This window comes from Carettochelys insculpta, chromosome 5 (genome assembly GCF_033958435.1).
Source record: "Carettochelys insculpta isolate YL-2023 chromosome 5, ASM3395843v1, whole genome shotgun sequence".
Taxonomy (NCBI): Eukaryota; Metazoa; Chordata; order Testudines; family Carettochelyidae; genus Carettochelys; species Carettochelys insculpta.
In genome coordinates, this window is record NC_134141.1 from 81,621,563 (window position 1) to 81,639,249 (window position 17,687).

The 17,687-nt window shown below is 41.3% G+C and overlaps 1 protein-coding gene across 1 annotated transcript in view; it reads left to right on the forward strand.

Annotated features, from left to right (window-relative positions):
• SSBP2 (single stranded DNA binding protein 2) overlaps positions 1-17,687 on the forward strand; it is a 276,155-nt gene that overhangs the window by 65,815 nt on the left and 192,653 nt on the right. The window contains exons 2-3 of the mRNA XM_074995386.1: positions 8,568-8,640; positions 13,362-13,423. Of these exons, the coding sequence (XP_074851487.1) occupies positions 8,568-8,640; positions 13,362-13,423 (135 nt within the window). The remainder of the gene's footprint in view (positions 1-8,567; positions 8,641-13,361; positions 13,424-17,687) is intronic.

Sequence of the window (17,687 nt, forward strand, 5' to 3'; positions counted from 1 at the left end):
TATTGTCTTGTATTTTCCCAATGAATACTTTCCCAGCAGGCTGTAGGATAGTAGCCTTCTTACTGCCAGAAGTTTGGCTTACAGCTACAGGTTGAACTTCTCTAATATGGCACTCCTGTGTCTGGCAACATCCATAATCTGGCATGATTATAGTTATCTGGATGAGCATTTATCCTGGGTGTGGCCAAGTTTCTTGTGGTCCGATAAGGATTGTTTACAGCCACCAGTCCTCGCACTCAGTGTTCTGTGCTGTTATTTATTAATTTACCCCTAAATGTCTTCTAAGAGCCCAGTGAGCAGTGGAAGTGTTTGGAAATGCCACTAGACCAGGGGTCAGCAGCCTTTTCGAGGCAGAGTGCTGAAATTTGACCTTTTGATCTCTGTATGACCCAAGTGCGGATGATACTTTTTAAAGTCACTGGTGGTCCCACTGACAACAGGTTCATCAATAAATACGTTAAGAAGCAGAGCTTTACCGTTTGAGTTGTGGTTGGTAGCATTAGCTGGTCTTTTGTTAATCACAGGCAGTGTGGCTTTCAGCAAGCTCTGAGTTGCGTGAGGGAGGCGGGGTGGAACTGGGCTCATGCCTCTCATGCTGATGAAAATCGGCTCATGTGCCAAGAGTTGCTGACCCCTGTACTAGACTACATTGAACTCCTGTGGTCTGGTAAATTCTCTCATTCTGCACCAGTCAGGTCCCAAGGTTTCTGGACTAGAGAGGTTCAACCTGTGCTAATTTTCCAATCATATGTTGGAGTTCAGACCTCTACAAAGGCAGAAAGAGATGGGGGCTGTCAGAATTCATAGATTGCTTTACAGAATATTAGTTTTCTTCCTAAAACCTTGATTGGAAGGTGAAGGAGTTTATTTGCTGAAGTTCTTTAGGTTCTCATTAAGCTTACTTAAATTCTTTTTGGCATCTTTTTCCTACTATCTAACTAGTCCTGCAAAGTACTTAGAATTATTACGGTTTAGTTCCTGATAATACTTTAAGGAGGTGACTAATTGACCAAAATGCCTTACTGTTTCAGTTTTGGAATCTGGATGAATGTTTCTTACTACGTATGCTTTCTCCTTTGATGAGATTACTGGCCTAACAGATCTGGGGAAGAAGTAAATGCAGTATATCTTGCTTTTACTAACATACTTGACATAGTTGCATATGACATTCTTATAAGCAAATTAAGGAAACATAGTCTTGTTTAAATTACTGTGAGGTATGTGCTTAACTGACTGAAAGATTGTATTCAAAGAGTAGTTATTGATTAGTAACAGAGAGAAAGCGGTGCTAGTCTATATACTATCAAAACAAAAAAGCAGTCAAGTAGCACTTTAAAGACTAACAAAATAATTTATTAGGTGAGCTTTCACCTAATAAATTATTCTGTTAGTCTTTAAAGTGCTACTTGACTGCTTTTTTGTTTTGGTAATATATAGACTAGCACAGCTCACCTAATAAATTATTTTGTTAGTCTTTAAAGTGCTACTTGACTGCTTTTTTTGTTTTGATAGTTATTGATTGTTCATTATCAAATTGGAAAGATGTATCTTGTGATGTTCATTAGGGGTCTGTCCTGGGTTGGTACTGTTCAACATTTTCATCAACGACTTGGATAATGGAATGAACAGTATGCTTATAAAATTTGTAGAGGACACCCTGGCCTGGAGGTTTGCAAACACATTGGAGAACAGGTTTAGAATGAAAAGTACATTGACAAATTGGAAAATTGATCAAAAATCAACAAGATAAAATTCAGTAAACACATGTGCAAAGTACAGTAAATGCTTTCGTATTGGCAGCCATGGGACCGGGAGGCTGTCAGATATTCAAATGTTATGGATAATAGAAAGATTTATGTAGCAGTGCATAACGCTAAAAAACCCCAAAGTTAGATATTAAGAAACAAAAATGTATGCAGAGTACTTTATTTACGAACAGTACTATTGTACACTGTAAACTTATGCCGTATTTGCTTTATTTATTTGTATTTACTTTCACCATACTGTACCTATGGAAAATGTAGCTAAACTTTATTTATGGTTAAAATGCCGATTATTTGTGAGTTCTGGATAATTGAATGCTAGATATGAAAGAGTTTACTGTACTACATTTAAAAAGGAAAAATCAAATATTCAACTATGAAATGGGTGATATCCTTAGCAAGGTGATAATACTGTTGAAAAGTATTTGGGGATTATACTGGATCACAAATTAAATATGTGCCAATAATATGATGCAATTACTAAAAGGTAATATAACGATATTTTAACAGGAATGTAATATGTAAGACTGTGGGAGGTTTATTCAGTTCTGCTCAGCACTGTAGAAGCCTCAGATGGCATGCTATGTCTGATTCTGGGGTCCACACTTCCAGAAAGATGTGGAAAAATTTACAAGAGTTTAGAGAGAGCAAGAAAAAATAAAGAAAGGATTAGCAAACCTGACCTCAGAAGGAAGGTTAAAAAATGGGCATCATTAGTCTTGAGAAAAGAAGACTGTGTGAGAACCTGATAACTTTCTTGAAATATGTTAAACACTGTTATAAAGATCACAGTTATAAATTGTTTTCTAAGCCTGGTCAAGGTGGGACTAGATGTAATGGACTTAAACTGCAATTAGGAATGGTTTAAATTAGATATTAGGAAAAATATTTAACTGTAAGGATACTTAAGTGCTACAATAGGCTTCCAAGGGAGGTTTTGGAATCCCTGTCATTGGAGGTTTTTTGAAACAGGTTGGACAAACAACTGTCATGAATGGTTTGTCAGGGCAGGCAATAAGCAGGCCCTGTGGACCAGATGTAGATCTCCAGGGTTAGCCCCTGGTAGGCCACCAGACACTTTATTTACCTGAGCATATGCATATACAGCTGCTTGCAGCTCCCACTGACTGCAGTTCACTGTTCCTGGCCAATGGGAGCTGCAGGAGGCTGTGGCCTAGCCAAGTGCTGCTTCAGGCCAGCTCCCTTTGCCTGGAAATGGTGAACTGCAGCCAAGAGGAACTCTGAGTGGCTGTGCCAGTGGATGCTCAGGTAAATAAAGTGTCTGGCGCTCCGCCAGCAGCTTATCCTGGCAACCACATCCGGGCTAGGCTGCTTTTTGCCCACATCTGCTGTAGATATACTTGGGACTGCCTCAGCATGAAAGTGAGACTGGATGACCTATCAAGGTCCTTTCCAGTCTTATAAATTTATGGTTCTGTGATTCTGTTTTTCTGTTTATATCACCTCAAACAAACAACAGAAGCAGACAGAAACCCAGACCAACATAGGAAATTCCAGGAGTGAGGTTATTCAGACAAAAAATAACTAGAAATTCATGGAAGAGATATATCAGCAAACCTCTAACGCTGTTGTTCAGTGCATTGCTGGTTGCTAAGTTATCAAGGTGGATGACACTAAAAGACTTTGGGAGACTGCCTGTCATAACTGAGACTAATTCGGAGAAAAACCTGACCTATGTAAAAATTTGCTGCAGAAGATTTTGGATGGAGAGGAGCTGTGCTAGTCACCCTGCTTTACCTCAGTCTAGGTACTTACTATGACCCATTAAAGAGTGTGACAGGTTGACATTAAACTTGCTGTTTGGTAGTCCTTTCTTACACTAGACTAGTCTGTCATGTAAAGACGCTTCTTGTAAAAATCACATTGGGCCCAAACACTTCAGCAGAAAAGTTTGTTTCACTGTTGTCTTCTGAGACATCAACCCAGAACATTAATCAATTTGTTTTATCTGTCTGTTAATTTTGTATACCTAGATTATATCTATTTTAATCTCCTTACTCTGGGCTTTCTTCATTCTGTAGTTACAGTCACTAGTCCCTTAAATCCCTCTTGTTGCACTGTATTATACCTTTTCTGATTCCTTTGCTACCTTTCTACAGAGTGTCAGTTTTCATTGATCCCTTTGCTGTTGCTAATGCAGAAAATGATATTATCTTTCTTTTTATCTCTGAGGCAAATAAATTTCTTTGGGGATGAATTTATAATGTTATTAGCTTCCCTAAAGGTCTCCTGACAGAATAACAATAAGGAATTTGAAAAAAAAATAGAGAGGAGAACCAACTGGATTAGCCTGTGCTTTTCTGAAGTGGTCCTAGACCAGGGGTGTCCAACCATTTTATGCCCAAGAGCACGTTTGGAATTTAAGGGCACGGCCAGTCCTATCATGTCCCTTCCCCAAGGTCCCGTCTCTTCCCCAAAGCCGCTCCCCACCCCCTTCATCCCCATTGCTCACTCTTCCCCAGCCTTACTCAGTTTTACCGGGCTGGGTCTGGGGTTTGAGAGGGCTGATGGGTGCTGGCTCTGGAAGGGGGCTCAGGACTGGGGCTTGGGTCTTAGGATGTGGTGTGGGTGCTGGCCCTGGGCGTGGGTGGCGTCAGGGCTGGGGCAGGTGCTTGCAGTACAGGCTGGGGTTGGGAAGGAGGGTGTATGTGTGCTGGCTCTTGGAGGGGCTTAAGGTTGAGGCAGCGGTCAGAGGTGTAGGAAGGGGTTCAAGATGCAGGAGGGGCATGGGGTGCTGGCTCTAAGAGGGGGCTCAAGGTTGGGGTGGGGGTTTCAAGTGCTGGTTCTCAGAGGAGGGTCAGGATGGGATTGTAGAGTGCTGGTTGTTGGGCTTGGGCAGGGACTTGGGGTACAGGAGGGGATGCTGGCTCTGGGAGGTGGCCAGGGACTGGCACTTACCAGTAGTGGCTCCAGGTTGCTGGTGCAGCGAGGCTGAGGCAGGCTCCTTGCCTGCCCTGGCCCAAGGATAGAGCCCTGAACATACAAAAATATTTACCTAGGGTAGGTATCAGTATCTGCTGATCCACAGGGCTTTACTCCCAGGAGACCCTGTGGCCGACAGAGGGAAATATGATGCTGCTGCTTGCAGGAGCCAGCACCTCGCACTGGTAGCTCCTCCTGGCCATGCATCTGTGCTGCTTCCAACCCTGCTGACAGCAGGGGTGTATGACCCTGCACTGGCGATGTGGATCTGGGAGTGGCGCAGCTGCACATCCAGAAGGATCTGCTAGCACCAAGTGCTGACACATGGCAGTACCGTGTTCCTCTCTTTTGGTTGCAGTGTCTTTTGGAAGCAGAGCCCTGTGAATCAGTGGATGCTGATGTCTACCCACAGGTAGACATTTGCATCCATGCAGGACTCTGGACACCACTCCCAGAAGGGGCCAACAGGTTCCCATGAACCTGGTGGCACATGGTCCCTACACTACCCCTCTCTGCTGGCACCCCCCTGTCAGCTCCCATTGGCCACAATTTCCCATTTCTTGGCCAATGAGAGCTGTGAGGGGCAGTGCTTGCAGGCAGGAGCTGCATGTCTCCTCCCCACCTCATGGGACTGCACTGGCTTGTCCTTGGAACAGGTTGGTGGTGTGGGATGGAAGCAGGCTGGGATCCTTCTGAGTGCCAGTTGTGATCAACTGGGAGATTCCCCAGGATCAACCAGAAGATCGCTATTGACCAGTTGATGATTACTGTCCTAGACTTTCCTACAGCTGGAAATATGGATATTGTCATCCACAGTTTCTTTAAACCAGGATGTAATAATTCATCTCAGAGAGTTTGTTGGATTATTTCAAACCCCTGATTTTAATTTGTAGAGTATGTTCTCTGCACTCAGGTAGAACTATTTTTGTTTGTTTTGTTTGTTTTGTTTTTGTTTTGCTTTTTGTTTGGGAGAATGCTAAGCAAAAACCTTGGGTTTTCAAATTACGCAGTACAGTAGAACCCTGAGATACATGCACTCAAGTTGCGAATATCTCGGGTTAACACAACTATGAGTGGTAGGGAGCTGGCATCTGGTTCTGGGATGCTTGCCACTCAGGGGAGCCAGGAAACTGACCAGTGCACTGACCAGCCAGAAAACTGCCTGTGGCCTGCCTGCCACTTGGAGGAGTGGGGAAACTGACTAGCGCTGCTGCACTGGTCAGTTTCCCAGCCCCTGTCCCAGAGGCGCCCTGATTCTTGGCTGGGACAGGAGCAAGGAAACTAACCAGTGCAGTAGTGCTGGTCAGTTTCCCCTTTCCTGTGAGCAGTGGGCAGCCTGGAGCCAGGCTCTGGGCTGCCTGCCACTGACAGGAGCAGGGAAACTGACCAGCAGTGCTGTGCAGATCAGTTTCTTGGCTCCCCATGTTATGAGAAATGTGACTTAGGTAGGGTTGCACGAGAACGCAACTTCTACATAAGTGGGGGTCTACTGTAGATAGAGGAGCACACAGAGCATAAAAGAGGTGTTCTTTATAAGATAGCTCCAAAGTGTTGTCTGCTTTACAGGGTGGATCCAAGAATCTTTGCATGAGATTTACAATATTTTTAGATGTTAAAAGTAACATAGGATAGGTTAGATATCTTTGTACAGTATTTGCTTTGGGTGGATGGTAATCTCACGATATTGATGTATCTTAAGTAAACTTTTGGTGCTTTCTTGTTTTCCTCTCATTTTGGGAGAAGGAATATGACCGTATTGCTCCTTTTACATGGAGACTATGGATTTAATCTGACAGAGATTAATCTTTTTAAAAGCTGAAAACAAAGAAGTAAAAACAGCTTTGTCTAGGAAGGACCAATGCAGAAATATTTTAAATATGTTTTTAGGTGTCAGGTTCTCCTGATTATGTTTATCAAACATTCATTTCTTTTTCTTTTGGATCATTTTGATCTTAGATTTTGTCTACACCCATACATTACTTAAAATTTGAATAAGGCTACAACTAAAAGAATTAAATTGGCAGCTTTCAGCTTTCTTGTTCACAGTTGCAATCTGACGAGTGGGAGCCAGGTAACCCATCAACCCTAAACCAATGTATTAAAATAAGGGAAAGGGACTTTGATGTGAGAAATCACAGTCTGAATTATCATACGTCTTTCCAGTTTCCTTTATTGGCTTCCATCACTGTAGGCCTGATTGCCTTGTTAGTAATTGAGCACCTAACAATAGAGTAGCCTATTAAAAAGCATAAAATAACTTTTACCTCCCTATAGTCTTAGGAGAATGATGGGCATTGGAGGCATTCAATGAAAACTAATATCCTCATTATTTTATAAATATATGTGGCATTGCTGAATTTAGAAATGTGCACATTACCACCACTCTCAGGGTTCAAATCAGAGGCCTTGTTACATTAAAACAGACAAGAGAAATCAACTCTATAGTTTTGTTTATGATATTAGAGAGAGAGCATTCAGTCTCCTCCACTACAAGCAAAGTATAAATGAAGAAAAATCTGTTTGGAATCCCTCCCTTATTTTATATGTTCACAGTTTATTTTTGTATTTTGTTAGGCTATTACTGTAGCAAGCTACCGATGCCTTTGCAGATTCTGACCAGTATGTCCCGATCAGTCGCTGACTCTGCCTCTCTTTTTTACTTTCTTTTTTGTAACACTACATTTTTAATATGCATCTTTTTAAAACACAGACAGCATTTAGCTCAGATTCTGAGATTGCCTGCATAAGAATGAAAAAACAAAGTTACTCTTCTGTTTTAGAAATATATGCTTAAAACAGTGTGATAGCCTCACTCCCTTCCTTTTCTTGGGAAGAGACGTTTTATGTGCAATCTCTATGCAGACCAGTTTTTTTTTTTCAGAAGAGATGTAAATCCCTGAAAAAAATAAATGTATAGTGAAAAGGACTTCTTGTTGTTTTCACTGTGAGAGGGAGTGGCTCCTTTGGGAGAAACATAGCGGGAAAGAAAGCCTTTTATCAAGAGATCACTGATGCAAATCCAGTTTGTGTTATTAAGACCTGAGCTTTGGCAGTTCATGATTGTTCAGTGAGACGGAGTTCTCAGCCCTGGTTTTAGTGCACAGGTATTCACACATTCTGCCCCGATCATGCAGTGAGCTCTGCCTGCAGTCTCATTGATTGCAATGATGATCTGCTTGACTGGACATCAACTTTTGTGGAGCTCTTCCAGAGCTATGACCATAATTGACACCTTTAATGTCAATCAGTGAATGTTAAGATTCACTCATACTTTCCCCTAGAGAGATGGTCCCTTCACAACAGAGCTGAGGGTGCATTAATTATTGATTAAGCAAAGAATGCTTTTACTGCTGCAATGTGGTTTACATGTTCTGTGAGTAAACAAAGGATATCGGTTAAGGGTGCTAACAGTTTGATACCTTCCCCAAGTAAATATTTGCTTTGAAAAAAAATTCAGTGTTGCTATAATTTATGGATATATTGCATTTTTTTACAGGAGGCTTGGCTTGGTGTGGGTAAATATAAAGCAGCAGTAACTGAAGTGCTATGAGCTAACTGGGCATCTGTCCAAAATATCATTAAAATATTGACATAGACTAATTTGGTTATTTTTAATACTATTTTGTTAAGTGCCATTTAAACAGCTGTCCTACGATTGACCCACGTACTCTCGTTTAAAAGTTAAGAATTAAGATCATAGGAGATCTGACATTTTTAGTACATGATATTTGCTGCAATCAAGCATGCATAGTTCACTATGTTAATTTCTGAGGCTATTTCTAATGAAAAAGGCGACAAACCAAGTCAGAGCAAACAGACCTATTTTCTGTACTGAATATCTTTTATTCATTCATTTTCCAGGTTAGCACTGTATGTATATGAATATCTGCTCCATGTAGGAGCACAGAAATCTGCCCAGACATTTTTATCGGAGGTATGTTTCCCATTGTTTCCTTCTCTTTCACAATTTTGATAGTGTGTGCAAATAGAATAACTATATGCGTTTTTTTTTTAAATAATAAATAAAAAAATGGTTAATATCCACTTTCACTGCTGAACTTGAATTTTTAAGTGTGCTGACCAGCTGGTTTTGATTGTTTGTCACGAGGCACACCCAGCTTCACCCAACATTGAAGAGATGTGTGCCTTTTACCTCCTTGTCTTTCAGCACATAAAGAACCCACTTGTTTTCTGTAACAGATGTAGCATTGGCTGCATCTACACTAGCAAGTTCTTTCCAAAAAAATGGGCCTTTTCCAGAAGAATCCATGGAGCATCTACACACAAAGTGTGCTCTTTCGATACGAAATCGAAAGAATGTGGTACTTTTTCCAGCAGCCGTCTTCCCCTCCCAGATGAGAGAGAGCACCTTTTTTGAAAAATTCCTTCAAAACAAAGTGTGTGTGTGTAGACACTCTGTGGGCCTTTCTTTCGAAAGAAGAGTCCTCATGGCACCAGATTTTTCAATCCGTGGCCCATTCTTCCGAAAGACTGTGTGAGTGCTCTCTATCAAAAGAGCCGATTGATCTTTTGAGCCGCTTTTTTGTGTGTGGACGCACTCTTTTGAAAGAAGTTTTTTTTTGGACGAGATCTGCCAGAAGAACTTCTTTCAAAAAATTGCTGTAGTGTAGATGTAGCCATTGAGGGAATTCATTATTTTATTAGTACTTATTTGGGATGACCTGTATAACTTACTTATGATTTCACCACCAATGGATAATGCAACCATTCCAAACACATGGCAATAAAATGTTTTAGACTGTACTATCATATATTTCCAGACTGTGTCCCTATAGTGTATACACCAGATAAAATGTTGACCAACACTGCCTTTGTATGAGAGGTACAGAACTCCTTTTTAAAATATCTCTTGAACAAGAATATTTGGAAAAATAAGTTGACAAGAGGGAAGTATAAAAGAAAATAGCATTGAATAAAGAGCAGGCAAAGGCAACAACTTAGAAAATTTCCACATCTTAAAAGCAATAGTCTGAGGTGACACAGATCCAAATGGTAATAAATTTAATTTACAACTGATGACTTTTTGAACAGTCCAAGATAATTGACATGCCCCTGGAAGTCTGTAGAAGAGGGTTTAGGGAAAGCCAGCCCTCCAGTGCTGCCCAGATTGTACCACGTCTCCCTGAGTCAGCCTTCAGCACCACCCACAACATCCCACACAGATCTCTGGTGACAATTTAAAGGGCCTGGGGCTCAGGCTGATGTTTTTGCTGCAGTAGTGGAGGTGATGGCTCAGAGTGCCAGGCCGTTTTGAATTGCTGGGCCCTGAGCCATCTGCCTCCTTTGCCGTCTCCTCTCTACCTGTCAGTGGCCCTGATAAATAGCAACATTGAACTGATACGCAGTATTTACTGAATACTGCAAGGACCTGTGGGCTTCTGCTAAGTTCTTCAGTAATGTTACAGAAGAAGGAGTACATAGAACATGGATGGCATTGCTAGAAAATACAGTATTGTGATAAATTACAGTTATTGCAAATTTTTAAGTAATACAAAATGACATAGAAAGATTAGAAATTTAGACTGAAAATCATAAAATATAAGCAAGCAGAAATGATGAAAGAGACAAGAGAGTGATAGTGGATAGCAGATTAGATATGACCGTACAATGAAATATGGCTGCCAAAAAAGCCAATTGAATTTTGGGGTGCATACAGTGATTCTGTGTATCCATTTTTCTATATAATTTTTGTGCAACTGCATCTGAATTGCTACATTTATTTCTGAACACCTTTTTACAAGAATTATATTGGCATATCAGAGGAGAATGAGAGAAGTGAGCCGGAGAATTAATGTATAAAAGGAAATAAGCCCCAGCTCCACACATTTCCAGGAAGCAGCTTTCAGGTCTCTGTAGCCCTCTAAGCACAGAGAGGCTCCTTAGATCCCATTGACTGGGAACCATGGCCAGTTGGAGCTGTGAAAGTGGCTCCTGCAGTCATGAGGACAGCATGCAGATGGAGCCTCTGTGGCTGCCTGTGTGCCTACGTACTGCAGAGACCTAGTGGTCACTTTCTGGGATCTGCAGTAAGCGCTACGGGAACCACACTCCTGCCCCCCAAACACCTGCCCCAACCCCATGAAAGTGAGTGAGGAAATGAGAGAGCAAGCAGTGGAAGGAAGGAGATAATGTGAGCAGTGGACAGGGCCTTGGAGAAGGAGTAGGGCAAGGGATAGGGCAGGAGTGTTTGGCTTTGTGCAATTAAAATTGGCAACCCTTTGTTATAGTTAAGGATGAGCTGCACTTTGGACCCTCTCACAGTCCGCTCTCAAGTGCACCCCTCAGAAGACAGGCTTTGCTTCCTTCACTTCTTTAAAGGGTGGAACCAAGGGGGCAAACCACTTTTATACTGGATCTCTGGGTTGCAGTCCCACCATTAATCAATCACGTCCCCTCTAGCAAGCCCAAGTGGGCTTGACTCCTGCAAGAGAAATTCCTTCAGAAGATGTGACCAGCAACTGATTAGTGACCCAAAACAGCTTTTCCAAAACCAATGTATTGATTATTCAACCAAAGGATCATAACGAGTAGAGAAAAGAGTTAAAATTATAAGTAGCCTACATACTTGGGTCTTATCTAAACTTTATCCTTTTCTTGCAAGTTTTGGTAGATTCTACTTAGCCTGGGCAATCCAACTTCTGGGCTAGTAGGGACAGACTCCTCTGCTTCTCTTTCCCTTGTATCCATCCTAGTGTTTTCCCCAAGCTGCTTTCCATTAACCATCTATCCTCCTTCCTTTTCACGTAGGGCTTTTTTTTTTTTTAAGCAATTCATTGTCTTTTTTCCTAGCCCTGGAAAAGCTATCTGGTTAAGTTGGCTTAGCCGGACAGTAAGGTAGGTATTTCTTAGTAATAGCCCACCTATTGTTCTCTTGAGGACTCTTGATATATTCCCTGAAGATATCTCTGGAATCGTTTGATTTCCTTCCTGCTCTCCATAACAGAATCTTTAGATTTAAGTCTGTGCAGTCAGACAGATTAATATCTAGCAGTTAAAATATATAATATTCATGAAGAATAAGATAAATCTTATTTTCCAGAGGTTTTGTTTTGAGTAGACTGGGGTGAAATATATCCCTGTGAAGATGTCCACACAAAGCCTATACATCAGTTAAATCAACCCCTCCCTCCTCGCCACAGCCATGTTTTGAAGGATTTAAGTTTACATTTGGCTTCATGTTGGCCTGCTACGCAGGCATGAATTTTAATCTAGATAGGTGACTTTCCAGTCTTGATTAACAGTTCTGGTGTTAAGTACCTACTGCAAACCTTAGCATATTCCTTTCTGTTTACTTTAGAACCCTTTGAAGAATAGCATGTATTGGTGGTGATTTACTTAAGTTTTCAAATTATCCCCAACGCTAATGTAGGGTTCTTCTTTTAAAGAGTTTAATTTTTAAAAATATGCTTTTATACTTCTTGCTTTACATTTTATTCCATTTTATACTTTATTTACACTTACTCAGGATTTCCACATTTGAACCGATGCTATTTATATCTCTGTTATTATTTATGTTTCCTTCTTAGCTCTGTGTAGTTAGTTCATAGTAACTGACTTTACCAGCAGAAGGATATGAAAATAGTCCCAGTAATAATTTTAAATAGTAAAATAGTTTTGCTATTAAGTAAGCATCATTTACACAATATATCAGAATATGGTAGAACAGCTTTATTGTTGCTTGTTTGGGATGGCTTGTCTGCTGAATGTATCCGCTTCTTCCCAGCTATATGCAGACCTTAGAGATGTCAGATAAGCTTTTCTTGAAATTCCTTGAGGATTGGGCCAATGGAATTTAGGTACCAAATAGTCTTACGTTCTGAAAATCCAAGCTTTAGCCATGGTCCATTTTACTAAGAACATTATTTATATACGTCATCATCTTTCACACCAGGGAACTTCCCAAAAGTAGGACTCATTTCACTCACCACTTACATGGAGTCACAGCCACCTCTGTGTTATGATGTTGCATGTTTAAACACCTATATTTCTCCATAGTTTAGGACAGCAAATAAGTAATATTGTATCCAGATATAACTAGCAAAGGTAATTTGTGATATCCCCTATATGTCCTAGCTAAATTCTTATACATAGCTATTCCCTTCTACCTAACAGTTGTACCTTTGTGAAAATTGCTGTTGAATATTAAGTTACCTGTAACATTAAAATGCTTCTTAACATGCTGAAACACTTCCTGGAAGGAAGACTACCATCTGTTGACCCATCAGGATTGTCCCTGTAGCATCCTGAGTTTTTCTTAAGATTTTCTGATTCATTTGCATTGTATATAATTTTAGAGGTATTTTTTAAAAATCTCCCACCTTTTGTTTCTCATATCTGTACATTTGGCCTTAACTCAAACCCTGGTTTAAGGTCAGAGAGATCAAAATGTAGTTCCAATCAAAATTTTAAAAACACTGTAAACTTTTCTAACATAGGTTTTCTGCAAAATATATGACAAATGCTGAGTAAATGGTGGTTTGATGTGTTAAGTTACGTGGTCATTCCAAATTCCAGATTATAAATATTTTTGTACTGCATAATCCATGTATTTTGTATTTTTTTTTCTGAGTAGATCAGTTAATGTGTTCAGACTGAGTGGAATAGCATAAAATGCTTGATGTTTGTTCCTTTTAGATAAGATGGGAAAAAAACATCACATTGGGGGAGCCCCCAGGATTCTTGCACTCTTGGTGGTGGTAAGTGATGATAATTTTCTTTACTTCCAGTTTGAGTAGGTTGAATGGGGAATTGAAGGGAAAAGAACGGTAAAATACTAAATTTTCATCTGTGTTTTAAATGAACAAATTCCGTCCTATTAAACAGTTTGAGGTGTGAAAGAAATTTAGGTGACTTTTAATACAAATTTCACTGAGTTCATCAAGAATATTTGCTATAGAAAACAATAAAAGAAGCAATTAATGAAAACTGAGTCTCCTAAAAACATACCCAGAACATAGACACATAGGCTGTTTCTATTAATGCTAATGAACAGCCCAAAATATACTAATGGCACAGGTATGTAAATTCCCAGCACCTCATTAGCATAAGGTCATGTGATTTGGAGTCCGGCAGATGTGGCCTCCAGAAGGAGGACTTCCTTCCGGAAGAACCCTCGGGGGCCACGCTTCTACACGCCATTTTGGAGTCCAGAAGACCGTCTTCTGGACTCCAAATCACATGACCTTATGGTGATGAGGCACCAGGAATTTACATACATGCTTCATTAGCATGTTTCAGGCTGTTCATTAGCATGCCACTTTTGGACATGTATAGAAATATCCATATTGTTTTAGATTTCATTTGTTTCCTGCTTTATTTTTTTTTAAAGAAAAGAACCAATTCTGTGTTGATGTCCATAGCCTGTGGTGTTCTTCCTCCCATTGTTTTTTCAAAGCTTTCTTTTGCCGGGCAAAGGAGTATATTACAAAGTTGGTAGTGTTACAGTTGGAGCATGTTTCAGTACTTGGTTTATAGTGATTCATGTAGAATGCAATATGTTTAAAAATGAGTTTTCAGATGGGAAAAATGGAGTTAAAATACAAGCAGCAATGATAAACTTTAGCCTGTCATAGGAAGATGACATAAAATATAGTATCCATATTACTCCCCATGCCCCAATTCTCTGTAGCACTTCAGCACACACTTAATTTGAAGCATGCCTGAGTCTCATTCAAGTTGAAATATGACTTAAGTTTGTTCTTAAGAGCTTTGCTAAATAGGGCTGGACTTAAGCTGGCATCAGAGAGTGACTGTACAGGTTTGCTATGGGTAGGTTTGATTAGGGTTCAGGAGATACATAAGTAGTCTGGGGGAACCAGGAGAGAAAGGAGTGGCAGGTCAGATACAGGGATACCTGAATGATGGAGACTTCAGAGCCAGAGGGAGAGCTAGAGAGTTCCCCTGAGGCTACGTTCCCACTTAAGGGCATGGGATCTAGACGAAAACTGAGGTTGAAGGAAGCCAAAGGCCTCCAGAGTGGGAGAAGTGGGGTCTGCTAGTGTCTGAGTATGGGGATGAAGGAAGGGCATAGGGACAGGTTTTGTGACCACTATACTGTAAAAGGAGCTGGGACCTGGGAAGGAAAACAGGAGGAATATGAGACTTCCATTAAGCCCGTGGTGGGCAGAGAGTGTTTATGTTACTGCTTCAGTGTAGCTTTTGAATGCTACTAGGGATGATGGGAATAATCCAGGAACGCTCCATTTGAAGGAAAATTGAAGATAGAAGAAGATTTGAAAATGACAAAAGAGAGCAGAGTGAGAGGCCTTTTAAATTATGATATGGGACTTTAGATTATGTCTTTGAAGCATATGTAATAATAAATTACCTTGTGACAATATTTAAAAGGACTTCAAAAGTGATCTTAGCAATTACAGACCAGTAAGTCTACCATCGGTACTGGGCAAACTAGTTGAAACTATAGTAAAGAATAAAATTGTCAGACACACAGATGCACATAATTTGTTGGGCAAAAGTCAACATGGTTTCTGTAAAAGGAAATAATGTCTTAACTAATCTATTAGAGTTCTTTGACGGGATCAGCAAACATGGGTAAGAGGGATCCAGTATATATAGTGTACTTGGATTTCCAGAAAGCCTTTAACAACATCCCTTACCAAAGGTTCTTACGTAAAGTAAGTTGTCATGGGATAAGAGGGAAGAACCTTTCATGGCGAAAGGATTGGGTAAAGGACAGGAAACCCAGGGGTAGGAATAAATGATAAATTTTCAGAATGGAGAGGGGAGGGGTAACTACTGGTGTTCCCTAGAGGTCAGTCCTCAGACCAGTCCTGTTTAATTTATTTGTCAGTGATCTGGAGAAAGGCATAAACGGTGAGGTGGCAAAGTTTGCAGATGATAGAATACAATATGATGGGGGGCTAATTTAGCTACAGCTAATCAGGAAAGAGATCTTGGCATCATTGTGGATAGTTCTCTGAAAACATCCACGCAGTGTGCAGCAGCAGTCAAAAGAGCAAACAGGATGTTAGGAATCATTAAATCAGTGATAGAGAATAAAATGGAGAATATCTTACTGACCTTATATAAAACCATGGTACACCCACATCTTGAATGCTGCATACAGATGTGGTCACCTCATCTCAAAAAAGATATATTGGCATTAGAAAAGTTTCAGAAAATGATTAGGGGTTTGGAACGGGTCCCCTATGAAGAGAGATTAAAGAGACTTAAGCCGTGTCTACACGTGCACGCTACTTCGAAGTAGCGGCACTAACTTTGAAATAGCACCCGTCACAGCTACACATGTTGGGCTCTATTTTGATGTTAACATCGACGTTAGGCGGCGAGACGTCAAAGCCGCTAACCCCATGAGGGGATGGGAATAGCGCCCTACTTCGAAGTTGAACGTCGAAGTAGGGCACGTGTAGACGATCTGCATCCTGCAACATCGAAATAGCGGGGTCCGCCATGGTGGCCATCAGCTGAGGGGTTGAGAGACGCTCTCTCTCCAGCCCCTGTGGGGCTCTATGGTCACCGTGTGCAGCAGCCCTTAGCTCAGGGCTTCTGGCTGCTGCTGCTGCAGCTGGGGATCCATGCTGCATGTACAGGGTCTGCAACCAGTTGTCGGCTCTGTGGATCTTGTGTTGTTTAGTGCACCTGTGTCTGGGAGGGGTCCTTTAAGGGAGCGGCTTGCTGTTGAGTCCGCCCTGTGACCCTGTCTGCAGCTGTGCCTGGCACCCTTATTTCGATGTGTGCTACTTTGGCGTGTAGACGTTCCCTCGCAGCGCCTATTTCGATGTGGTGCTGCGCAACATCGATGTTGAACATCAACATTGCCAGCCCTGGAGGACGTGTAGACGTTATTCGTCGAAATAGCCTATTTCGATGTCGCTACATCGAAATAAGCTACTTCGATGTAGGCTTCACGTGTAGACGTAGCTTTAGGCTGCTTCTACACATCACCTCCCCTCAGGGGTGGCATGGTAATGAGGCAATTCGAAGCAGGCTAACGAGACGCTAATGTGCATATTCAGTGACTCATTAGCATAACGGCAGGCACATGAATTTCAAAATGCAGACTTCAAATTGCAGATTGACAGTGTAGATGGGGGCAGCTTCAAAATAAGCGCCCCCTTCGACATTACCCTACTCCGATCTAGTTTTGTGAGAGTAAGGGAATGTCAAAGTGGGGTGCTTATTTTGAAGCTGCCCCCATCTACACTGTCAATCTGCAATTTGAAGTCTGCATTTTGAAATTCGTGTGCCTGCCGTTATGCTAATGAGTCACTGAATATGCACATGAGCGTCTCGTTAGCCTGCTTCAAATTGCCTCATTACCATGCCACCTCCAATGGTTGGTGGCATGTGTAGAAGCAGCCTAGGACTCTTCATCTTAGAAAAGAGGAGACTAAGGGGAGGGGTATTATAGAGTTATATAAAATTATGAGTGGAGTGGAGAAAGTGAACAAGGAAAAAACTATTTACTTGTTTCCATAATTTAAGAACTAGGGGACAGCAAATGAAGTTAATGGGCATCAGGTTAAAAACAAATGAAAGGAAATTCTTCTTCACACAGTGCACAGTCAACCTGTGGAATTCCTTGCCAGAGGAGGCTGTGAAGGCTAGGACTATACAAGGGTTTAAAAAAGCTAGATAAATTCATGGAGGTTAGGTCCATTAATGGCTATTAGCCAGGATGGGTAAGAAATGGTGTCCCTAGACTCTCTTTGTCAGAGGCTAGAGATGGATGGAAGGACAGAGATCATTACCTGTTCAGTTCACTCCCTCTGGGACACCTGGTATTGGCCACTGTCAGCAGACAGGATACTGGGCTAGATGGGCCTCTGGTCTGATCCAGTATGGCCATTCTTATGTTTTTATGACAAGGCTGTCAACCCAAGAGAGTAAAGGGACTCTGACTGGGGTGTGATTGATACTGGCCATTTATGGGGTACCTATATACTATGAGGGCCTGGCTTGTTAAGCCCACACTTAAAG